Source organism: Solea senegalensis, linkage group LG16, assembly GCF_019176455.1.
Source record: "Solea senegalensis isolate Sse05_10M linkage group LG16, IFAPA_SoseM_1, whole genome shotgun sequence".
Lineage (NCBI taxonomy): Eukaryota > Metazoa > Chordata > Actinopteri > Pleuronectiformes > Soleidae > Solea > Solea senegalensis.
The window spans coordinates 17,062,945-17,088,648 of NC_058036.1; the positions used below are offsets into that span (position 1 = coordinate 17,062,945).

A 25,704-nucleotide genomic window follows, 5' to 3' on the forward strand; every position below is an offset into this window, starting at 1 on the left:
AATAGTTTAACTTTTGGGTTAAAAAAAAAAGAAAAGAGGATCTGTGTGTGTTCTACGAGTGTCAGAGGGCTGGTTGAAAGGAGGGCTACACTGGCCCTGTGTCTCCCCTGAAAAATATGCTCAAGTATGTAAGAGGCAGTTTAAGAGCACTGTGGAGATAATGACAGAGTGTGAATGGGTTATGAATAGCTCTTACACATTTGCTTGTATTGCTCTGTTCAATAACCTTTGACCCCTCTCTCTCTCTGTCCCTCCTCCCCTCTGTTTCAGTGTATTCTGGGATTTGTATTGTGCGGCTCCAGACCGAAGGGAGACATGCGAGCACTCCAGTGAGGCCAAGGCCTTCCACGACTACGTAAGTGACAGATGGATGTTAAAAAAAACAATTACTGTCTTTTTCGCACAATGTGGTACCTGGACTTTTTTGCTTCTTTGAGTCTTTGCCTCCGAGACGTGTTTAGAAATGCTACATATATTTATATCGAGGTCAAGTGTGCGGGAGAATCTTGAAGTGGCATCCAGAGAGAGTAGGTGGAGGCTGGTGCTTACCTCAAGGACATTTGGAAGAGCAATAAATTCAAAATCAATCTCAAAAGTTACACACACCAACTCGGTAGAAGCTGTTTAACTGTATTAATAATCACATTGAAATTGGTTTGAATTGCAACAACATTAGAATGGCTGCAATTGAAGATTATTTTATCATAGATTAATCTAGTGTATAAAGTAGAACCATGGAATATTTTTGATTTTCATTAAAAAAATTAATAATAATAAGTGCTCCTGATTTATCAGGTGGTGTCAAATGATGACGGATGCACACTGCGCTCATTTCATATGAATGTATGAGAAGAAAATCATGATCTGTAGTATCTAGACCTGGGGATTTTGCCTTATAAAAAAAAAGCAAGTGACGAGACTTGACTGAGAAGTAAAATGTTATTGGTGTTCATCGTGATTCTTTTTAAAATTCAGAATAGCGCTGCTCTACATTTTGTTTCCATTTAACCTTTTTGTGCTCGTGCATCCTTGGTGGATTATTTGTTGCCCTTGTTCACTTGAAAGAGAAATTCAGGTTTTTTTAGTTTTTAGTTGTTTTTAGTTTTTTTTTTAAAGTTTGCTGGGATTCAAGGTCTTGCCTGAGGATTCTTTAGTGTGTCAGTTGCTTACTGTCACATATTTTCAGGTCATTTCTTTTAGATGGGAGTCCTAATAATAACAAACTGCAACTTCCTGTCTAATAATAATAATAATACTAATGTACAAAAGTGTGTTTTTACATTCTGAGCCAAGGCTGTTACTGTATCCTCTGGTGTGTAAATGCCATGTGTTGTGATTGACACTCTGTGCATGTGTGTGTGCTCTATAGTGTGGAGAGATAATGGAATAGAATTCTAATCCGGTAATCCCAGCACTGGACTGAGGCTAAGCCAGGGATTTGTGTGTCTCTCTCTCTCTCTGTCTGTGTGTGTATGTGTGTACATATCTATGTGTGTGTATTTTGGGACAGGGGGCATGTTTGGCACTCAGCCCAAAGAAGGAGGTTGGAGGGGCTCGCACCCTCAGTGCCAGCCAGCATGCTAGTTAACCCTGTCTGTCTGTCTGTCTGTCTGTCTGTGTGTGTGTGTGCGCGCATGTGCATGTTCCTTGTTTGCTTTTAGTCTGCTCCTAATAGTGATGAAGAGAAGGATATGGAAGGGTTTAATTTTGGCTCCAGCCCCCTGAGGCTCGTCTCTGAGCGCAGGTCCTTTTCTCCTGGTTTCAAAAGAATGAGCCGGTTCGAGGCATCGGCAGAAAAAAAAAAAATATTCCTCCCCACCTCAAAGAGTTTCTTAGTCTTTTGTGGATTGCTAGATTGCAAGCCAGCATTTAAAAGGCATTATCACAGTTCTCTCTGCTGGGTGCAGAGACTCAGCAAAAGTTCATGGATACTGTTTTGGCTCCCCTTTTTTCCATGTCCTGACACAGGTTATAAACAGAATGCTGGGGTTGTTAGACTATTACCTCAGGGGCAGTCCTCACAAACACGAGTCTAGGTGAATCTACCAAACTTTATCGTATTGGCCTTTTTCTCCGCACGAAAAAAAGCCCTAAATGCGTTGACGTGTAGACTTGGTCTCATGTCCGTTTTCTGCTGGCACTCACTGTCACAATCGTCGTCGTTGTCGTTATCCTACAGATTGTTTGGTCTGTTCACTTTATGACATCTTCCACCATTCCTCTTCCACTGCTTTCATCATCATCCTCCACATGAGGGTCGTGGGTGGAGCTGTGCCACCTGACATAGAAGCTGACATAGAAAGAAAAGGCGGGGTCACACCCTGGACAGTTTTTTTGTCCTTGCAGACCTTTAGTTGAGGCTTAAATTTCTTATGTTACCCTAAAAACTGTTCTCCTTGTGTATACCAAATAACCAGTAGGTTATCATTTGCAGAGTTTGGTTGTATTGGTAACTGCATTAAAAGATGATCGTGCAACATGTCATAACTCCAACCAGTTGTGACTTCACCCATAACAATCTGAATTCCAGTTTTGAAGCCCCCAGAAGAGGGATTCATCTGTCACTATGTTGGCTTTGCAACCAGAAATTCAGAGGCGTCACCTGCAACCAGGTTCTTATGGTATGACACAAGTTGTCAGTTGCACTGGTGTCCTTTAAATATCAACAAAATGTCCCAACAGTAACATTACAAGCTTGAGGAAAACCTGAAACTATTGATTGAGGCAGTTTATCGGGAACATGCTGGTGTTTAGGATAAAAGCTTGTTTGGCGTAGACATAAACACTCAACTACGTAGAATGAACCTGAAGTGTGAAGTTCAGAAGCTTTAATACGGAACTTCCTATAATTGTTCAAGGGATGATGAGATGATGTATGTGAAGGAAAAGACGGCAATGGAAAGAGAAGAAAGGGAAGAAAAATAAATGTTTTAGCTTCACACATTGGTGCTGCTTTAAGGACTTAACCCCAGAATCGTTGCTCCTTTCTTATGAAACACCACTACATTTGGGGGGTGGAGTGGCTCAGTGGTCAAGACCTGTACCCTGTGTGCGAAAGACATCATGGTTGTAAGTTCGACTCCACCCCTGGCTGATTGTACTCAATTCCATTGTAAGTCGCTTTGGATAAAAGCGTCTGCTAAATGACATGTAATGTAATGTACATTTGTGGCGCGTGGTTTTGGGGGCGGGACGAGGAGGGGTCGAATGAATCAATACGCTGTGGGGAACTCAGAACTCTAATGAAATGAGAAGTGAAGAAGAAAGCTTCTCATGGCAGTTTTTTGGGGGGGAACATTTTTTTTTGGTATTAATTTGAAGGTCATTCCAGGCTGCTCATTTATGCAGGCAGATCTGATGTTTTTGTTCACTGCCGTTGTTGTCTCCTCTGTGACATTTACGTCGCATGCATTTAGAGACGAACAATAACAATAAATCGCTTTCACGTCGAAAGTTTGACAGTTTGAAACGACGCCGTTACCGAGTCGCAAAAGGCTACAGTTTCATTCTTCTTTGCTTTTGATTTGTTCTATTGTCCATGTGAGTGTAACTCATAAACGACCCAAATCTTTATGTTTTCATCCTGTCATTCAAATATAGAGAGTAGTTAATGTTTTGTGTTGTGTGGTAATGAGGCATCTTTTCCCAAAAAAAAAAAAACTAAATTATGATTACTAAATTGAAGCTCGTTTAGAGGTGTAAATTATGTCTGTAAACAAATCACAATTGCAGATTTGTCACAAAATCTGCTATTAGATATTTTTCCTAAATACTTCAGGCATTATATACATTACACATGTGCACCCTGTGATGGGTGTCGCCATTACTTCATTCCCTCATTATGAAGGTGGGGTTTTTTTTTACCTTCACTGCCACTCTTTCTTTTTTCTTTATACAGCAGATCTGCCTACTTTTCTCTCTCTCCCTCTCTCTGTCGTACCCCTGCGCTTCTTTTCATCTCTCTCACTGTAGCGTGTTGTGCAACTCCAGCCTGTTCACATCATGTTTTCATGTTCAAGCAGCTTGTGGTTTCTCTGCGACACCCCCCGCATCTGCATCTTTCCTCCCTCCCCCTCTCTTCTCCATATTCATTCTCCTCAGCATATGCAGCTTTTTTCTTCCCACCCTGCTTTACTTTATCTCTCACCCTCTCCTTAACCTAACACACAAGTCCGCCTCTTCTCATCTCACTCACCTTATCGCTCACTTCCTCCCGCTCTCTCTCTCTCTTCCCCTATCTCTTTCCTGACCCCCCCTCCCCTTCTCCCTCTCTCACCTCCACCACTACTACCTTTTTTTTCCGGAGAGAAGATTGATTAGCTAATCTAGCTGTTTACCCACAATACCTAGTAGTGCTGAGGAGGTGAGTGCAGTGCAGACAACAAGAAGACACATTATTTTAAAATGGAGCTGAGTGGGCAAATGTCAAAACAGAGAGGGAGGTAAACAGGGGGGATATGTCTAATTTTCTTCTCTCTTTTAAGTCGTGTAACAGTCGGAAATCTGTATATGTGGAATTATGGCTTCTTGTCCTTATTAAAATAGTATAAATCTGTTCAACTTTACTTCATTATGACCTTAATGTTTAATTAAAGACAATGTAATTTGCTTTTCTAAATCCCTTTCACGGGTACATGCAGTAAAAGTAAAGAAATAAATGTGAAACCTAGGGAATTATATTTTTTTGTTGTCCATTTTGATTTGTCACAAAACTAAAGATTCATTAGTCGTGGCTAGGGCTGCAACTAACAATTATTTTCATAATCTGTTAATATATTATGACTATTTTCTCAATGAATTGGTAATGTCAGAAATCCTGTCAGAAAGTGTTGATCAGTGTTTTCCCAAACCTGAAAATAATGATGTCTTGTTTTGTCCATAAACCCAAATTATTAAGTTTTAATGATTTCTTTGTTAAATGGAGCAGGGAAACCAGAAAAATCAAAAAACTGATTTAAATGATTTAAAAAACAATGACAATTCATTTAGAACCAATTAATAATTGAGTCATTGTTGCAGTGATGTGGATTACAATTTTATTCAAAAATCTATAAACACCACAGCTCATAGATGTTCTTCACAAATATCAATCAGGGTTTTAAGTGACCTGCATTATTTTCTTTCCTGACATTAAACATCGAATCAAAAATAATTCACATGAGCTATACTTGCTGAGTTCTGCTTTATCCATGTGTTGTCTCTTCTCTGCCACCAGAAGGCACCAGCGAAACGATAAAAGCAAAACAACCTCCTCTAAAGTTGATATAATTAGCCTGTGTGATAAAGTTAAAAAAAGTGCAAGAATACATGTTGCACAGCAGAAAGTGTTACACCAGTGAACGCAGCAGATTGTTGTTTCTGTGGAGAGCAGCAACTGAAGGAACGGTATTTTCATGTTCTCTGTGGTGACAACTTTGAGTTGTACTCTCTTTTGTCACAAATAAAGTACAAATACTTGATAAAGTCCTGAATGCAGTACAACAAAGTATTAGCATCAAAATATTTTTTAACTACAAAACATAATGTCTTCCCATTTTAAGAATAAGAAAAAATTAATGATTGATATGTAAATTACTTGCACTTACCTGGGATCCTGCCCCTGTGTTCCTATCATGATGGAGTTTATTTTGGAACAGTACGGTACAATTTGGAGCAGTAAAGCCCTGGGACGGTAACCTTTACATGGTGGGCTGGGTTGTGCGTCAGCGAGATTCGTAGCGTGACTTCTTACCAGTGCGACGACATCGAACGCAACGCAATAGGCAACAAAGGAGGACACCCAGCAGCTAGTGTTTTCCCCTGTTCGGTCTGTGGCCATTTGTCTCAAAAAGACCTTGAGCTTTGTATGAGAATAGACTGTGGACGGTTTTCTAATGCCCAATCAGCTGACTGTCATGGGTGGAGTTGGTCTAGTTCCACCCTGTACCATTTTACTGTGGTACCTTGTTGGGGCTGGTTATTTGGGTACTATTCCTAATGTAAATGCAATATGTACCGTAAAATATGTACCGTACGGTTGGTCTAAATAAATGTAACCGATATAGTGAAGTAAAACAATCGAAGTACAATGTCTGTTATTTGTCCTGGAGTAAAAGTATTAACAAGCAGAATATTGCAATACTACAAAAAAGTAACTTAAAGTTGTCTTTAAGTAAAGGCACTTCAGCCTCACTGCTTAATATCACCAGATTATTATTATAGCTGAAGTAGGACAGTGACCATCAACTTTCCAGCCTGTGTTACTGGTTGCTCTCATAAACTTAAACCCTGTCCCAAAGAGTGAAGCAAAATCCCATCATATAGAGTTAAAACTATATTCAGATCCGCAGTTATTCCCTTTCTCCTCATGCACTCGTCTCCTGGCTGCTTTCTCTCTGAAGTGTTGGCTAAGTGGATGTTGTGTCTGTAGCATGTATTCATAGTAATAGTCAACATCCTGTGCGTGCGTTCGTGCATGCGTGCGCGTCTGTGTGTGTGAGAGAGAGAAAGTCCGTCTGTCTAATTCAGTGCTGCTACCTTGGCAGCAGCTTTGGGGGTAGCGTGTGCGTGTTTGGTGTGCGTGGCATGCCAGTTTTAAGAACCAACTGGGCTTTGAGAGACTGTGTGTGTCGGCGTGTGTGTGTGTGTGTGTGTGTGTGTGTTTGTCAGACGCGACAGTCCGAGTAGCAGCCGCATCCTGTTGCTTCAGAGTGAAAACACACTGTTTTGACTGGGCTGATAAATTAGCCACATCACCACAATCAGCTATTTTTCCTCCTGTCTTCACAGCCTCTCACTCTCTTCTATCCTCGCCCCTTTCACCTCACACCTCCTCCCCCCTTTCCCTCCCTCCCTCCCTCTCTCTCTCTCTCTCTTTCTGCGCACTAAGGACAGCAGGTCAAGGAGACAGTGATGAGGTACATATCAGTGTGAACCAGAATGTAGATTAGTATGCTCTCCAGGCAGGGACACACATAAATACATACACACACACACACACATGCGCTGATGCTGTCTCTTCATACCTCTCCCCTCTCCATCTTGTGTTGTCTCTGTCTTTATCCCTGTGAAAGGTATCAGGCAGAGGTCAATAATGTGTTGAGCACTATTGATCTGCACAGAAGGTCCTATGGGTGAGCGGGAGGAAGAGGAAAGTGGAGAGGGGAGGGATCAATGTTTTTCTGTATAGTCCATCTACATACTGTACTGTACCAGCCAATCAGATCATTAGTCTTTTGTTCCCTGATAGACTATTCATCAACATGGTGGGCTTTTTTTTCCCTTTTTTTTGAGGAGGAAGCATAAGCGCAACAGGGTGTCATCACAGCGAAGCCACAGAAATGCGGATCAAGACGTCAGCGAGTTTAAAATATGTTTGCCACAAACACGCCATCGCGGTGCCACAGAGGGGTGGGTGAGGTTTATTGCACGGTACTTGGGGTTGCCTCCATTTAGGCTGAGCGAATGTTTAGGAATCAGAGGTTTTAGCTTTATGTTGCATGTCTGCTGTGTTTTCAGCCCGAAGCTGCTTTCCACAGACTTAAATCAGATAAGTAGTTTCAGTAAAAATTACCTCATCGTACGAGCTCGCAGTCGACTCATGCCTGCATCTGTGCAAGGACGTCTCAATAACATATTCAACTATATCATTTCTGGTAAACATTGAGCTGCAGCTAATGACTTGTCTTAGTGACTGTTTTTTCTCTTATTGATGAATCATTTGCTCTTTAAAATGCCAAAACAATTTAAAAGGGCCTTCAGGAATTTCTGCTGCCAAAGTTCTGTCCCGAATCAGAGATGTTTGTTTAATATTGGAGGTAACGTTTCACATTCAGAATAGTCTTTATTGTCATTATACCAAGTACAATGAAATTTTCTGTGGCTTTCTCTTTTTTTGAAAGTGTCAGTGTAAATAAAGTGAACTAAAAACACAAAGACAGTGAGCAGCAGTTTTGTCAAAAATAGAATATAGAGTCAAAAAATAGAACATATTTACTTTAAATAAGTGCAACAGAGGTTAAGATAAATGAATAGATATTGACAGAAGTGTCTTGGGTGTCGGTCAATCACAGTCAGTCACTAATGGGTGGAGGTGGGGGTAACAGAGGCCACAGCTCTGTGATAAAAGCTGTTCCTCAGCCTAGGTGCTGGATCTCCGTACACTGAACAGTACCTGTTCTGGAGAGGTTTCAAGCGAGCTAAGGCGATAGTATGCGTGCATCAGCCGAACAACTGTAGATCAGTTAAAAAGACTTAACAATCCTAAAAACGTGGGTTAAGCTCCAACAATTACCAGGGAAATGTCTAAAATCTCAATATTTAACAGAGTAGTCTGGTGTATTTAGCAACAGAACTGCTGATTGTGAGTGGCATCACAAACCCTGTCGCTTTATTTCAGTCCAGTGACTGTGTCAGAGGAAGTCTGTGTTCCGGTCATGGAGGAAGTACTGAACAAATGTTTTATAATTAACTGATTCTAATGATTCAGTTACACTGAAAACAACTGCTTTACAAGTCACTAGTCACTGATGACTCTGATACTATTTTTGTAGTGGAAAACCAACCTAAACCGTGCCGTGGCGAGGCGAGCTGGGACCATAGTGGAAAAGGTCCATAAGTATTGATATCACAATTGTAAGTGACAGTTGACATGATCCCACTCTCATTCCCAACATCATCCAACTAGGTCTTGCGTTATTGTTTTGATTGAAAGACCCCCTACTGTTTTAATAAGAACAAGAAAAGCAGAAAGTCAGCAACAGTGATTTATTATTTTATTGCATGTGCTATAAGATGCTATAAAAGAAATGCTAAGGTTAACGTTTCTCCATCCAGAACTTAGTGAAACCTCAGTGATAAGCTACAGTTGAGGCCTGCAGTCCAGATCCTATATTTTTGACAGCCAGGTAACATTAAAAACTCACCTCCATATTATTATTTTTTCTGTGCAGATGTAGCCCTGGGACACTGCATTGAAGCAGCACTGCTGCGGCAGGCCATTAAAATATAGTTTACAGTTTAAACCGTGTAAATATGCCCAGACATTTGAAAATGTGTCTCGTGGGGGTTTCGTTGAACTTGGAGCCAGCCTCAATGAAAGAAACGTATTCTTCTCTCTCCTGCAGCATGTCAGCCATTAAAAGTCTTTTCAAGTTGTGCTGCCACCCAGCGCTTCGTCTCACTGAACCACGTGCGCCGACGCCTTCATTAAAAGACTTCCCATACATTCCGCCTGACAATGAATAATTCAACTCTACTACTAAACTCCGTGTTCACTATATCAACTAATTAGCGCGCCATTAACGTCTGCTCCGGACTGAACTGTCTCACTGAAATTGCTTCCTTGCACACAGGTACACTCCATCGTTTACTTGCACCAGTGACACAAAAAAATAACACAAATTCCTACATTCACACTCATGATGAATCAAGTTATTCTGATTCAAGGAGGCCATCTTGTCGCTGACAGTTTCCTATGTCTGAGCTGGCAGTTCAAATTGAAAGGTAGATGTAGGCAGTATTGTGGGTGTTACTACAAAAAAAAACAACTAAAAAAGCACAGTTGGATCCTTTTGTATTTCCCCAGGCCAGATGGTTTTAATAAAGAGCATACTACTGCATACTAAAAATCTACCTTACGCTTTGCTTGTGGCGACCACGCTCTCTCTCTTTGTGCTTTTAGTTTGCATTCAGTTTCAGTCGGCAGCAAACTGAGAATTCACATTGTTTGTCATTAATAGTCTCGAACAATAACGTGACTGAGTGATTGATAGTGAACAGAATCGACAGCATTTCCTTGTAACATTATCGTCTTTTTTTCCCCTTCTTCTGCTTCACTCACGCATCTTCTAACTCACTCTTTCCTCTGTCTCACTCTTGTGCCTTCTCTCTCTCTCTCACTCTCTCTGCGCTCCTGGAGCGGGGGATGCCAGGGGGACAGAGTGCAGATAGGACCTGTCTCCATAGCAACAGCTTCTGCAAGCTGCTGACACCCTACTGGGGGGAGGCTTAGGGGAGGAGAGGTTGCGATGGGGAGGAATAGTACAAGGGTTGGGGCACGGGGGAAGGTGTGTGTGTGTGAAATGTGTGTGTGTGTGTGTGTGTAAAGCAGTGCTGGGAAAAAATAAGTGAGGAGGGTCATAGAGAGGAGAAAAGATGGAGGAAAAAGTGTGCAGGAGAAGAGAACGAGAGAGATGGATGAGAGGGAGAGAAAGAGGCAGCCGACCCTGCTTCTTCCCCAGGGACTCAGTGGCCTGCTCATGTTCACTAGCAGAATTAGCATAAAGATGGGGGAGGTGTGTGTGTGTGTGTCATTGTGTAAGTCTGTGATTTTTTTTTTTTTGCTCCTAGTTTTCATGTGTGTAGCTTTCAGATTGTCATGACGAGAAGGGCAGTCAGTGCGTTTGTGTGCCTGCGTGTAATTGGTAAATGCGCTGTTGTCCAAGCGTACACTGTGTCATGAGTTTAGTGTGTTGTATGTGTCATGTGAATGTAGTATGTTCGTTAGGTGTGCGTGTAAGCTGGTGGAGCAGTCGATGCATAAGTGTGTGTAAATGCGCGTGTGTGTGTTTGAGAGAGAGAGAGAGAGAGCGCATCTCCCTCCCCTGGGTCTTAAACCCCCTCCCTGTTCAGGTCCTGTGGCCTGTGGTTCTTCCCTGTCTGCCTCTCCGAACTGAAGGCCTGCACTTTATTATGAGTGTGTAACTTTGTGTGTGTGTGTGTTTGTCCCAGCGCACTTATGTAAGCACCCTCAACATGCGTCTCTGTCAATGTGTGATGACAACAATACAGTTATATCATATTTGACTCCTGGACTGAAGCCGTCCTTCCTCTAGACGCCACTCTCTCCTCTTATATTGGTTGACTGATATAAAGGAAATAGTGAATGGTGGTGGTGTTTTTACTAGTGTTGTGTTTTTTTTGGTCTTTTTTTTAACTTTTAAAAATCTTTTCAGACTTTTAATTTAATACCTCTGAATTGAAGGATTTCATATATCATGCTCTATTAATGATGACATTGTATTTGTTGTAACATTTAGAATGCAAGTGTCTATTTTCAAAACTTATTGTATTTGCAGATGATGTGTCACTCCTTACTAAATACTTACTAAATTATTTAAGTGTGTTTTATTGATTTTTAAATGTTTGTAAAGTAGTCTTTATTCAAATATGAGCAGCGTTTGATAAGAATAAGTGCTAACTTACCATTGTAGTTACCAAGTTATAATGGAAAAATTAAATATTATGTTGTCAAACATGTAAAAAAGGAGTTCGATTTTAGATAATAATGCCATAGGACAACACAAATTGCTTCTATTAAAACAATATGTAAAACAAAGTAATTTGTTATTATACAGGTTGGTATATGATGGATAAAAACCCGCTCCTCATCTGTGTGACAGCACACATGGCAGGATGGCTGTAGTCCTCTTTCTCTGCAGCTGCGATGGCAGAAAACAATTATGAATACATTTTTTGTCCATATTTCACCTTGAATGTTTCGTCTTCACAAGTGAAGTGGCTGATGTCGTTCTCTCCTCCTCTCGCTCTCTGTGCCTCAGAGATGAGAGAAGAGTTTAAAGGTTGTAATCAAAGATACTTTCCCGAATTAACCGTTAAACTTTCAAGATGGGTCAGGGGTAGGACCCCGAGTTTGCTGGGATTGCAGATGCAGACACTGCCCCCTGTAGTAATTTGGCGCCCAGTGCATCATTACATGTCATTTGTCATCATACTCTATATAGATGTTAATGTCGAGCCTTCTCAGACACAAAGAGACAAAACAATCTAATCACTTTGTTTGTGCGTTTCAGAGCGCAGCGGCAGCGCCGAGCCCGGTCATGGGCAACATGCCACCGAATGACGCCATGCCAGGTGGACCCATGCCCCCGGGCTTCTTCCAGGTATGACCGGTCACCCCCTTCCGTCACTGTCCTGATAATTTCTCCATCACCTTCAAACCCACTTTTTTTTCCTCTGCCTCTGCTATCATCCTACTCAAAAACTTGATTTAAATTTATTTCAGGCAGTATTTGTTTGTTCTCTGATTTTTTTTTTTATCTCCAGCGCTGGCAAAAATTATTACTGGAGTGAATTTTTTATTTTTTTTATTTTAATTTTTTAATTTTTAATTTAATCATGATTTAAAAGAACTTCTAAAGAAGGCCATGACATTTAGACATGTCCCTGCTTATTGACAGCTGCTTAATTATTCGATTATAACGAGCATGTCAATAAATTCCTGGCAACCTTGTTTTCTTTCACCTTCAGAACTGGCTCTTTGCAGACGTTACATTTTTTGTCATGTATGTCCCCTCGATGTTGTGTATGATCAGACCGGACATGTATAAGAAAAAGAGCCTGTAACACTGAGTTATGGTATTAAGTTAATGATGTAAAAGTTATCCTACTTTTACAATTTAGGGTATCCAAATCTCCCAATAGTTTTCTCCCAAGCAAATGTTTATTCCACTCTGGCTAATTGCGCTCGTCAGAGGCTCTGAAGCTCTTACACCGTTCACTCATTGTCACTGCCGCTGCTCTACTCTCCCTCTCTTTTCTTCGCTTTTTCCCTCTCCCTCTATGCGGGTCGACCATCTCGTATCCATCCTCCCTCCATTTTTCCATCTCCGTCCAACGTCCCTGTCTCTGACCTGTCCCCGCTCTGTGAAGGAAACGGTTTCAGTGTGGGAAATGGCTGTTTGTTTTTTTTTTTGAAGAGTGAAGAAAAAGACACACACACACACAGATATCATACCAACACATGCAGGTGTACGCACGCACACCGTTCACCAACCAATAACACACACACACACACACACACACATTATCCATGAGGCAGTGGTGTGATGGACAGCACTGGCATTTGGCAGGCGGCACGATAAGGTGGTGGAGTAGAGTCGGAGAGAAAACGCAAGTGACAAGATAGAGAGAGAGAGAGAGAGAGCGCAGAAAGGGTGGAGAGATGAAGAGTAGAGGGAGGAGGAGAAGGGGAAAATGTGAAGGATCAATGCCACACACTGGTTGTGGCCCCGTGTTTGTTTCTGTGGCTACCTTCCACTTCATTGTGTGTGAGGTTAGAGTGAGGCAATGTACCAGGGGTGGGGGGGGTGCGGTGATGGTGGTACTAGTGAGAGTACCACTGTGAATAAGCAAGGAGGAGGGTGGGGTGAGAAAGGGTGAGGAGACGCTCGGAAATGCTATTTATAACATTGGTGCAGGAGTGAGATTGGGCGAGTGTGTGTGCGTGCGCGTGTGTGTGTGTGTGTACCCTTGCATGTTTGTGCACGTGTGTTCAGGGGACTCTACTGTAACTGGAAGCTCTGGTTGTTTTCTGCAGATAATGGTTGATGCTTGTCGTTACAGCCGAGTATCATTACATGTTTTCATACTAGTGCTGTTGTGATGATGTTTCAGTGCCAAGACCTGAACCCAGTGACCGAGAGGTGATGCCGATCCGTCGATATCAGACCAGCTGATTTTATTTTTTGCAGACTGTATTGGGATTTTTTTTGTATTCCATTTGAAAGAACAATGCACAAAATTCAGACTTGGTCTGTCTCCCTAATCGGCATTTTGTGTCTGCACTGCAGTGTATTTATATATTTTTAAATAGAAAATAATATAAAATAAAAGCTATAATATCGCAAACAAAAATGTTATTTATTGTTATTAATCCAAATGTACTGAAACTTAGTCTAGGAATGATTTAAAAAAAAGAAGCCTTTCTTCTAGAAGAAAATTCTAGAAAATAAACACATCTGCTGTATTGTAAAAAAGCAAACAAAAACTGTTGTACAAAGACTGCCAAAATGAAATGATCCAAAACCAGTAAGAAATATTTGGATTCATAACAGACACTGATACCGCAAATGTGTAATGGTGCAAACGTGTAACTGAACGTTCTGGATTTGTTAGTAACTTTTGTCGAGGATTTTTAAGCCGACTTACCAAACAGCTGGTTCCACCTTATGATGTTGATCAGAAAAAAACAAACTTTCTTAGTAGATTGTTGTGAGCTTTTCACTGTTTTCTACTTAACGTTTCCTTGCAGGAAAGTTTTAGTGCTACAGAAACACATTATTTACATTACTGCTGCTTTTTCGTAACTCTGACGAGATGCAGATGCTTGGACTCTTCTTTTTCTTTTTTGCATTGAATTATTTAACGTTAACACCTATAGTGGCTCAAAACGGGTGCTCTTTATTCAAGCCGGGTTAGTAAATGGATAGAATACTCTATACATTCTACCTTTAGACCCTAAACATTCTTTCATTGGCCAACTATAGGTACAAATACCCCCAGACTCTGAGGTCATCCATATGTGTTGTGTTTGTTTGTACCGGATGCCTGGAAGGAATACATGGAAAATTCCATTTGTGTTTTTTGTAAATTGGCCAGCTTTTGTTTTCTTCAGACAACTGGAAAATGGGGGAGAAAAGTGGAGGGGAGATGAACACAGTGGCGGTGACAGAGTGGGAGAGGGACTGTGGCATAATGAGTTATTTATTAGGGGTCGTTAACCTCTTTTCTCAGAGATAAATGTCAGCAATAACACAGCAGTGTGTGTGTGTGTGTGTGTGTGTGTGTGGAGAAGTCGGGGGTTTGCTCTCTTTGGGCGACAGAGACGGTCTTTTATAGTCCAGTAGGCAAACGATCACCAGAGAAAAAAAACCCAACTTTTAACTTGTTCACATCAGTACAGTGTTTCAGGTTTGAAGTTGCCATTAGTGCCTGTCCTGCTGCTGCCTGTCCTGTTGCAGTGAGCCTTTGGCAACACTGCCCCCATGTGGTTACGGGGACAACTACATGAAATCCTCTGACCTGTGGGTTCTGAGTAACTCTCTTACAGCGGAGCCACCATTGACCATGTAAATAAACAGTGGTCGTTATCATCCGGTTTGCCGGGAGTAAGAATGTAGTGAATAGTCACCATGGGGCGACTTCACTGGTTCATCCTCTTCGTCTGTTTCCTGTTTGGCTATCACAAATTATTCTGTGTTTTTTTTTTTTCTTGTAAAAAATTGCGTCATTTAACTGAAGATTTTAAAAGAATTAACCCAAAATGCTCTTTGTCCCCCACCCACCCTCTTGCTCCTCTTCTTCCCTCTCGGACTAAAGACTCCCTCGCTCGCTCCCCCCTCCCTTCTCATTATTGTGATTGGGCAATTCCTTCAGGTGTAAACGCCACTTTTGGCCCCTCCCACTCTCTGACATCGCTCTTCTTTCTTAAAGGGACCACCTGGCTCTCAGCAGTCCCCCCATGCACAGCCCCCCCCACACAACCCCAGCAACCCTATGATGGGACCCCACGGCCAGGTAAGGCACAAAACACTTTCTCTCAAACACCCCTATCTCTTTCATCCCCTCTCCTCACCCACCACCACCACCTCCCCTTCTGCTCCCCGTCGCCTACACACAAGCTCCCCTCTCTTTCCATTCACCACTCACGCACCTCCTTCTTCTTATATTTTCTGCTTCCTGTCCTCCCCTCGGGCCCTGTTAGTTCTAGTTTTGTTCCGGGCCGTTCCCCGTTGATGTCGGCCCCTCCGGTTTTTAGCTCCGTTATAAAAGCGGAGCATCCAGAGGCAGCAGGAGCCTGCTCCTCTTCAAGGCCCAGAATCAGCTGTCCATCTGCGGGATGAATAATTCACTCCTTGCCCCTCCCCCCAGAGCAGCTTGTATCCGTGTGTGTATATCAGGGGGTTGCACACTTATCTGCTCCTCTGCTCTTCACACACACACACACACACATGCACAAAAGTGCACGGCTCACTCCCCTTCCCTCTGCTTACCTCTCCTAGCACCTTATAAATAAAACAGGGGACAGGCACTATGGACACGTCACACATACATACATACAATAACACATGGGCACACATACTGTATGTGTGTGTAGGTGGTTAATGCACATTTAGGACAATTAGTAACCATTTCAGCGTTTTTTGGGTTTTTTCAGAAGAAAGCTGCTGATGCCACTGTGGAGGTAGAGCTCAGATTGTTGGCAGCTCTGCTCTTCGTTCTTGTGGTTTCTGGTTTCTGTCTTGTGTGCTAGTGAGCGTGGACGGGCTTCCTTTAAGGTTTCGTAAACGGTGTTTTTGGAAGGACAGGTTTTGTCTCGTAACTACTCCGAGCAGACCACAGGCCGAATCGGCTTACACCGCAGAGACAGCAGGGACCTGTGTGAATGCTGACTTAAATCACACACACAAACACAGACACACAGAGCTGTGCATTGAGTGCATATGGTTTTGTGTATGAAGAGTTTTTCTATAGGGATTTTTGCTTGGGTGTGTCTCGTTTTGAGGCTGATGATTTTGTGATCTCTGTGTCATCCTCCATCCTTCGACCACAACATGTCCATATCTCTGTCCTCAGTGCTCTTCCTGTTTCAGCGCTCCTGGATTTATCAATAATGAAAATGTAATTTTCGCTTTTTTCCCCACTCTCAACCACCTTCCTCCATTTCTCTTACAGCCTTTCATGTCACCGCGGTATCCAGGTGGACCACGCCCTGCACTCCGAATGCCAAATCAGGTACAGAATGGGATTTTCCCCAATTGTTACTCATGTTAATGTTGGTTTGTGCATGCGTTTGACGATCATTTCCACTTCTGGTCTCTTCTCAGCCTCCTGGGGGAATCCCTGGATCTCAGCCTCTCCTGCCAAATAGTCTGGACCCAACAAGACCACAAGGTATGGCCAGTGTTGTGTAGTCACAGATGATGCTGAAGCCACTTTATTTTGTATCGCAGATGAAGTGTAATTGTAACAGAAGGTGATTCCATTAAGGATGTAACGAGTAATTAACTTAAATACTGATGTGTAGCAGTAATGTTTGTGTGAACATCAACTTGTTGGGGGGAAAAAAATCTATAGCACTGCTGTTCTACAAATCTAATCTTGTTTAAAGTTCAAGTGTTACTTTATTATCGATTAAGCCAGTGATCCATACATTTCCTGCTGTTTATCCAGCTCCATGTTGCTGATGAATTCATGAACTTGGAAAATAATTTTTGGCATCCAAACAGTTGGATTTTCATGATCAGATCATGTTTTAAAAGGATAGAGTGAATGTTGGTGTGCGTGTGCGGTGACTTTAGCTGCAGAAGCAACAGGGTTATAATTAATTGGATTAGGATTTGGAGTGTTGTCTGTGGCACGTCTGAGCTCCTGAGTTAATGACTCCTTTTTCTTTCTTGTCTTTTCTTTTTTAAATCTGTGCTTCTAGGACATCCTAACATGGGTGGACCAATGAGGATGAACCCTCCTCGAGGAATGGCCATGGGCCCACAAGTAAGAGCACACACAATAGTAATGCATTTATTTACAGTCATTTATTTACAGTGTATTGAATGGATGAACAATCACAGAAACTAGAAAGTTTTCACATTTGAGAAGCTGAAAAATCAAAGAAACAAGAAAATATTCACATTTAAGAAGCTGAAATATCTCAGAAACCAGGAAATATTCACATTTAGGAAGCTGAAAAATCACAAACTAGATAATATTCACATTTAAGAAGCTGACAAATCAAAGAAATTTGAAAATCTTCAACTTTAGGAAGGAGAAAAATCACAGAAACTACAAAATAAATTTAAGAAGCTAAACCCGAAATCTTGTTTTAATCACGAAAAGAACTTCTAACCAATCAATCGATTATCTAAATAGTTGAATATTAATTTAGTAGTCAATTAATAATCGATTAAATGTTTCAGGTCTAGGAAATAATCAATAGATATAGTCCTAAGCACATAACTGAGTAATTTAAAAGGTGAAAAATGACGATATAAAACTGAAACGGGTATCAGTAGATATTCAAAGTGGTGAATATTGGTGTTTGCAGTCCAGTTGCAGTGGGCACAAGCGATCATTTAATTACTTGAATCAGTAAAAATTAGTCAAAATGAGAAATGTGCTTGAGAAAAATTCACATTACACTTCTTGTCTCACAGAATTATGGTGGCATGAGGCCTCCTCCCAACTCCATGGGTGGTCCTATGCCAGGAATGAATATGTAAGTTAAATCACTTTGGACACCAAGTTATTAAAAAGATCTGCTTTTACTTTATAGAGTCATTTATTTTTAATTTCTCTTTCACACCATTTCCTCTTTCCATTTTCTCTCTTGCATCCGTTTAATTCCTCTCCTCTTCTCTATCATTTTCCCCCTCAGGGGTCCCGGAGGAAGAGGGCCGTGGCCTGGACCTAATGCTAACTCTGTGAGTCTGAAACCCTTGAACTCTGAACTCTTTACACACGACCACGTGAATATGACGAGCGAAGGAATGACCTTCTGTCGCAGTGCAATAAACCCAAAGAAATTCAAGCTTGTTTATCAGGCTTTGTTATCGAATTGTTGTCTTGTCATGGAAACAATAGGGTGTGGGTATCAAGCGAAGAGAGGTGCTTGTCCTCATTGGATCTTTTCTAGGACAGTTTGGACATTTAAATGGAAAACTTTCACAATTGTAAAAGTACAACTTATTGTTTTTTGGGAGTTTATCAGGTTGTAAAAATTAATTTTCCCTCATGTTCTGTATCCTGCAGATAGCATACTCTTCCTCATCTCCAGGAAACTATGTGGTGAGTTTAAAATCTTATCAAAACCAGCATAAGATAAAAAAAAAAAAATCTATATTTTATTTATTTTGTTGATTCAGATGTTCTGCCGATGTTTAACCTCTTGTCAATGATTGCTCCTCAGGGTCCTCCAGGCGGAGGAGGTCCACCTGGAACTCCCATCATGCCCAGCCCAGGTGGTGCGTCACCTAACTACGTCCCCAGCGCTAACACAAAACCCTTTCTCCTTACTAAACATGCATGCACCCCCTCTCTGTCTTCTACCACTATCACTTTTCTCGTGTCACATCTCTCTGCAGATTTCATGCAACTAAAGCTAGATTTAATTTTTTTTCCCTCTTAGATTCGACCAACTCCAGTGAAAACATCTACACAATGATGAATCCTATCGGACCTGGAGGCAACAGACCCAATGTGAGTCTCGCGTTAGTGAAAGTTCAACAAAAAGGTCTTGGTTGTAACGTAAAAGGGCTTTTAACTTTACCCAAGCTTTGAAAGTTCACAAAGTACTACTAACAAGAAACGACAACAGAAGAATTTATGTTATGAGCTCAACAAGGAGGTGAAACTCAGAGTGCTTCTCGTTCAAAGCCGATAGTCAAGTTGTGGCTGACTGACGAGATGTAATCAGATCAGTGGGTAACTGCGTCGTAACTTTTATTTTGGCCATCTAAGTCCAAAATGCAGCCCTGGAGTTTTCACACATAACAAGACTCGGTAGTGGTTCCAAACTCCAAATGGTTGGAGAAGTAAGGACGGCAGGTGTGTTTGTTTATACGCGTATGGAGTCGTGTGGATGTATCCACAAGTTAAACTGCACACACATTAATCCAGCTCAATCTGGATTAATCACTTATTAATAACTTCTTACTGATTTTTATAAGAATCAACAGTTATTATTTATTAATATATTTATTTGAATGTTTGTTCTGCGTCTGTTTGTCAGTTCCCCATGGGACCTGGGCCTGACGGACCGATGGGAGCTATGGGAGCCATGGAGCCACACCACATGAACGGATCACTAGGTGGGTGAAAATGACTGATATGATATACACTGCACTATTTACATTTAAAGACCACAAGTGACCGACCTCTCTCTCACACTTCATCAGGGTCTGGGGACATGGACGGGTTGCCAAAGGTGAGTAAAAAAAAAAGTTTCCTGTTTTCCTGCTTTTTTGTTTATCTACAATTCATTGTAATGTGTTTTGTTAACTCATCTTTTCTTTCTTTCTTTCTTTCTTTCTGCTCCCCCCTCTAGAGCTCTCCTAATAACATGGGGGGCATGAACAACCCTCCGGGAACGCCAAGAGACGACGGCGAAATGGGCGGCAATTTCTTGAACCCATTCCAAAGCGAAAGTGTAAGTAGAGGCGTGTGGATGGCAACTCTGGCCCCTTAACGGTTCTCCTTGATGTCCCGACATAAAACCAGTGGGTGAATGCAAGCAGAGGGTTCACACGATTTTTTCAGTCGAGTGTGTCCTGTTCCTTTTTCTTGTGTTTATCAGTGTCAGTTAGTGTCACATAATCATAGAAATACTACAGGTTTTACAACACACAAAAAAAGGTGTTTATAAAGCCCCTTTTCCAGCCCAGCTCAGCACGGTTTAGGTTGGTTTTCCACTACTGATTTCGTTTACACATGACGCACAAGAGACTAGTGACTAGTGACTTGTAAAGCACTCAGTGTAACTGAATAATTAGAATCAGTTAATTAAAACTATTAGTTGTGTACTTCGTCCATGACCGGAGCACAGACTCCGCCTGACACAGTCACTGGACTGAAATACAGCAGCAGGGTTTGTGATGCTATCACTAGTGGAAAAACAACTTAACCGTGCCGAGGCGAGTCGTGCTAGTGGAAACGCACCGTATATCAAGATTTACCAAAAACGTAGCACTCTGCTTTGTACGTACAGACTCAAACACGAGCCATGACACAACGTGAGCAGCAGCACAAGCATGATACACAATCAGTCGAACAAAGGACAGCCTTATGTGCCCCTTTTCCTGCTCTCCACAGTTCACACTCTTCATCATGCATGAAAAATGATGGTGAGCGAGCACATGATCAGATCTAATCGCAGGTCGTGTCCTTTTCAGACCGAACCTAACTGATTTCCTTGTCACTTCTCTGTTTGAAGAAACCAAACAAGCCTCGTCGTTGTCATACTCATACATCACCTGGGCCGCAGCACTGCAAATTAAAATGCAACTCTTAAAGCACAGCGAGCAGTAGTGTGGTCACTGTTTAAAGATGTTCTAAAAAACAAGGCTGTAAAGAATGTCTGATGTTCTGCTTGCATTGTAGCCGCTTACTAATCACGTAGGAGTCATAAATATTTCCGAGTTATATCTGAGGTGAAGTAAAGAAGTGGCTTTGTGTATCACTGTGATCGTCTCTCACCCTCGGCCTGGAGAGCAACAGGGATGCACGGGCTTGAGTTTTTGGACTAATAACACCGCAATACATCTTCAGCTTCTCACTCCTATATTTTCTAAATTTAATATGTCCTATATTAAATGACACACAAGATCTTTGCTCAAGAAAAAAAAAAAGTATTATTATAGTGTTTTAAGTCAAATATCATGAACATATGGTTCTCTAAAGGTCATTGAATCAGTAGCAACAGGACTTCATGTCTGAAGATGACCGGTGGAATCTGCTGTTGCTGCTAATTCAACAACTGATGGAGGAGAAAGATTTTGGACACTTTGACTGGTGAACGTTTTCTCTTTGATGACCAGCTCTTATCCAAACTGTGATTAGAAACTAGGGAAAGCAATCAGTGAGCGCCAACCTCTGCCAAGGACCCTCAGTTTCCCCCCCCACTGTTTTCGTGTGTGGATCAAAATTTCATCAAAATGTGTCCTTACTTTTTTTTTTTTTTTGAATTAAGCTGCTCGCAAACAGACCGGACACTTAACCTCCCTCGGTGGAGCTAAAGACAACTTAAATCAGGTCTATTATGGTTTGAATGTGTAAAAATCTAAAAGGCAGAGAAAAAAAATAGCCTGTGACTCTTTAAGCTGTGCAGGCCTGGGTTTGAGCACCCTCTGGTGTTTAAATGTTGTCAGTGACTTATCCACTCATCTGTTCCTTTCCTACCCCCCCTTCCCCTCTCTCCCTCTCTCTCTCTTTCAGTATTCACCCAACATGACGATGAGTGTGTGATTTTATTTTTTCCTTTTTATTTTTTTTGTATTTTTGTTTTAAATCCTCCTCAACCACCCTATTATTATTTTTTATTTTTTTTCCCTTCACTTCAATCCTTCACATTGGATTGGACCACCTTCACACACACGCATTCTCAAAAACACACAACCTCTGCCCTCTCCTCATCCCCTAACCCTCAATACGGGATCCACTATCTCAAACCCCCACCACCACCACCACCACTGCCACCGCCACCTTCTCACTGGGGAACTCTGCAGCCTTCTGGGGCGGCCCTGGAGCGCACTGGGACTCTAATAAAGCCGGGCCCTCCTGGAGCATGCAAGATGGCCGGCGGTGTGAACAGGAATCCGTCACAGAGCCACAGGAAGAGCCTGCTCTCTGACTCTGGCCCTGGCCTCCCTGGCTTCCTGTCAGGGTCTAGACAATGAGCGAGGGAGAAGGAGGACGAGCAGAGAGAGAGAGAGATGGGAGGGAGAGAGGAGACTGGAAAACACAGCTCCCCATCCCCTGAGGACAAAGTCTCTCAGCTGCTGCCTGGAAGCTTCTCTACCCCGACTCTGTTGGTTTTTTTTGCTGTTCCTGACAGATCCAGTGAAGACCGGACAAAACGACCCCTCGGCCCCCACACGTTCTTCACTCGGTGTGTACATTTTTTAGCAGAGGTGCTGGAAGAATGATCGATGAATTCATTCAGTTGATTTTTTTTTTTTTTCTTGTGTATGTATTGTATCATTGTTATTATTATTGTATTATTGTTATTAAGGATATTGGTATGACCATTTTTAAGATTTTAGGTTCTGTTGTTTCTTTCTAAGGGCACATGATTTTTAATGAAGACCGTACATACAGCGCGCGCACACACACACACACACACACAAAATCAGACATTATTTTGAGCACGCTGCCCCCTGCAGGTAAGACTGTACAGATCACGGTACTGATTGGCCCCTTCTCAAAGGTCCAGTGTGTAATTATTTGTGATATTGAGAGGACGCTCCCTTTTTCTTAAGTGTGTCAGGGGAACTATGGTAGCCTTTGCAGGCCAAAAAGGACTCTTTCTCCAATCTGATGTTTCCACCTTCTTCTTTGTTGGTTTATGCGCCGAGTTTATGCGGGAAGTGCCATTCGTCTTGTTTTGAGTAGGCTCGCGCTTCAAAAACGCACCTTCTGGCTGATTTGTTAGTGCAAGTATGGCAGCTAGGGGCTGAAACAACTACTCCATTTATGGATTTTTCATTGAGACAAGTTTTCTGTTTTTTCGGCTTCTTAAATCTGAATATTTTCGACTTGCTTTGCTCCGCAGAACAAAAAAACCCAAAACATTCAAAACTGAATCATCTTGCTTTGTGGAAATACTGGACCAAACAAGCACTCGATGAACCTAATGGCAGCCCCTGCCTAACGTCTTCTACGGCTACAAAAACTATTATTAAATCTGAAATGTTGCACACTGGACCTTTTATTTTGAAACTCTCCATATTTTACCCTGTACAATAACCCACACCAGAAGAAGAAGCAGCAGCAGCAACGCCTCCTGTTTTTTTAATCGCTTCCATGCAGTGTAATGCACAGCTCTATTTATTTATGTACTTTTTAATTTGTCTTTTATATCTTTTTTTTTGTTGTTGTTGGAAGTGTTTATTCCTGGTCTTTTTTGTTAACTGCAGAACGAGTAGCAACTGTGTAAATATGCAGATCCACTTAGCGGCGTTTTCTCTCTTTTATCTCCGCAGTTTCCCTGCGTCCGAGCCCTTAAAGGTGCTTAAGTGTTGATCTTCTGTTTTTTCTTGTTCTGTTTGGGTTTTTTTTTGTGCTGCTTCCACTTTAGCTCACTCCAGTGCGTTCATCGTGTGTGAGTGTGTGTGTGTGTGTGTTTATCATCTCTCTCTGTTGACCTGTAGTGAACACTTGGATTGTTTTTTTTGTTGTTTTTTTCTCGCCCTGGTGAATCCTCCACACACTGTGATGTTCGGAAACACACCTGTCAGACGCCGCCGCGCTCCCCTCTTAAACGTTGCTGCAGATGAAAGGACTTGCAGCTCGGACCCCGGGGGTTTTTTTAAATGTCGGGGAGAAAGGCAGGTCAGGAAGCAGCACGGTGGCTGCTCTGTTGATCGTGATCGAGTGGCCCTCCAAAAAAAACCACCTCCGTTCCCCCTTTTCCCAACACCCAAGCCTCACTTTCATCCTTAACTTCTTCTTTTGTACAACTCTCCCTATTCCTTCTGATTTATCGTTTCCTCTTCGTGTAAATACTGTAAAATGCATTTTGATATCATTGACATGTTTTGATATTTCGGATCACGACACGACAGTTGATCGGAAAAGAAACAAACAAAAACCCGTCATTTTTTGGGGGCGACTTGTGTGTGCGTTCGTTCAGATACGGCGATTGAAAAACACAAAACTGGAGCTGCTATTGACTTAAAGTATGATATTTCACCTCATCACGGACGGGACGCGGTGCGAGGGGTGGGGTGGGGGGTGTCTTTTAGAGCGGCGGGGTCAAAGGGCACGAGGGAGGAACGCTTGGCAGTCGTCAACGCGACAAATTTTAATTTGATCCTTTTTTAATAACGGTATATTAAAACATTTATTGTCCAGAACCCCTCTGTTCTCTGCTTCTGTTCGCGCTCAGGTGGCAAAGAAAAGGCCACGGAAAACGGACAGAACGGACAAAACTTGACGTCCCTTCTTTGTCGGCCTATGACTCGCTGCATCAGGGCACACACACACACACACACAGGATCCAACACAACAGGGACCAGAGAACAGACTTAACTATGAAGGATTTTCTTTTTCTTTTTTTCTTTTCTTTTTAATCTATTTAAAACAAAACAGGACGAGACGGGAGAAAATGTTAAGAGGGGGAATAAAAAAGATGAAATAAAAGGACAGATTTGTTGCTAAGAGGAGGTTGGAGAGGGTCAGGAAGGGGCGTTTCCTCTCCCTCGTACTTTTGAAATACTGTTGTATAAAATGCAGTCAAACTTCTCTCTATCTTTCTGTCCTGTAAGTAAAGCTGTCACGACGTTGATCATTTCTGTATTTCTATTGTGCTGATGTATAATACTGTAACATTCAGGGGGAAGGGAGGGTTAAGAGAGGACTTTCCGGGGGCTGGAGTTAAAGATTTTTCTGTTCAGTTCCTCGTTTTTTGTTTTGTTTTTGTTTTTTTTCCTCTTGATGACAAAGCAGTATTGAATATGAGGCAAGTCTGTCCTTGGGGAGTTGCTTTGTATCTCATGTTAGGGTAGTTTCAGATCCTAAATGTCTCGTGTAGTAAAACAAAAAAACAAAAAAAAATAAGAGGTTCCTTCTTCGTATGTTTCTTTATATTGTAAAGTTTCTTTAGATAAAAAAAACAAAAAAACATGTTGCTTATTGGAAAAAAGGTGGGAAAACTGCATTGATAATAAATGTAATTTTTTTTTCCTGTTTTTTCCGTTCTCGTTTTAATTTTCATCAAGTTGTCAGTCGTTTTTGCCTGTGTCCCCCTTGTTGTAGATACATATTAAAAACAAATAAAATGACTTCACTCCTTTTGCCATGAACAGCAGCTTTTTATTCTGCAGCGTTCAAAACCCACGTTTATTTCTCTGTATCCCAGGAGAAAATGGTTGGTTTGTATTGTTAAAAGCTGTAATTAATGGCTCTCAGATAAATACTCCCAAACTTCAGCCATTTAACCTTTTTATCAGTATTTGTAACTCAAAGTATGAAAAGATGTATGTGCTAATGAATGCATTTAATGAATCACACGGAACTAACTCTTTTGAAACTAAACAACTTTGTTCGATGACAGTTAGTCTAATTTTACTTAAACTCATTTTAATATAAATGAAGTTGTTGAATTGTTTTTTGGTCCAAAAATCATATAAAGATTTATTTTTTTTATGACTCTGTGAAGAAGTCAAATTCATTTTCAGTGTGGGTGAATTAAAATAAAAGGCACCAGTCATT

The 25,704-nt window shown here is 41.6% G+C and overlaps 1 protein-coding gene across 3 annotated transcripts in view; it reads left to right on the forward strand.

Moving 5' to 3' along the window:
• zgc:110158 (uncharacterized protein LOC553590 homolog) overlaps nucleotides 1–25,295 on the forward strand; it is a 40,971-nt gene extending 15,676 nt beyond the window's left edge. The window contains exons 4-18 of one of the 3 annotated variants that reach the window (XM_044046974.1): nucleotides 271–355; nucleotides 11,793–11,882; nucleotides 15,214–15,297; nucleotides 16,456–16,515; nucleotides 16,608–16,674; nucleotides 17,210–17,274; nucleotides 17,934–17,995; nucleotides 18,155–18,200; nucleotides 18,529–18,564; nucleotides 18,686–18,740; nucleotides 18,905–18,975; nucleotides 19,508–19,586; nucleotides 19,674–19,702; nucleotides 19,823–19,924; nucleotides 21,709–25,295. In XM_044046974.1, coding sequence (XP_043902909.1) covers nucleotides 271–355; nucleotides 11,793–11,882; nucleotides 15,214–15,297; nucleotides 16,456–16,515; nucleotides 16,608–16,674; nucleotides 17,210–17,274; nucleotides 17,934–17,995; nucleotides 18,155–18,200; nucleotides 18,529–18,564; nucleotides 18,686–18,740; nucleotides 18,905–18,975; nucleotides 19,508–19,586; nucleotides 19,674–19,702; nucleotides 19,823–19,924; nucleotides 21,709–21,738 — 961 coding nt within the window. In that variant the 3' untranslated portion in view covers nucleotides 21,739–25,295. The remainder of the gene's footprint in view (nucleotides 1–270; nucleotides 356–11,792; nucleotides 11,883–15,213; nucleotides 15,298–16,455; nucleotides 16,516–16,607; nucleotides 16,675–17,209; nucleotides 17,275–17,933; nucleotides 17,996–18,154; nucleotides 18,201–18,528; nucleotides 18,565–18,685; nucleotides 18,741–18,904; nucleotides 18,976–19,507; nucleotides 19,587–19,673; nucleotides 19,703–19,822; nucleotides 19,925–21,708) is intronic. The other 2 variants (XM_044046975.1, XM_044046976.1) reach the window with 2 other exon arrangements.
• Nucleotides 25,296–25,704: the final 409 nt, after the last annotated feature.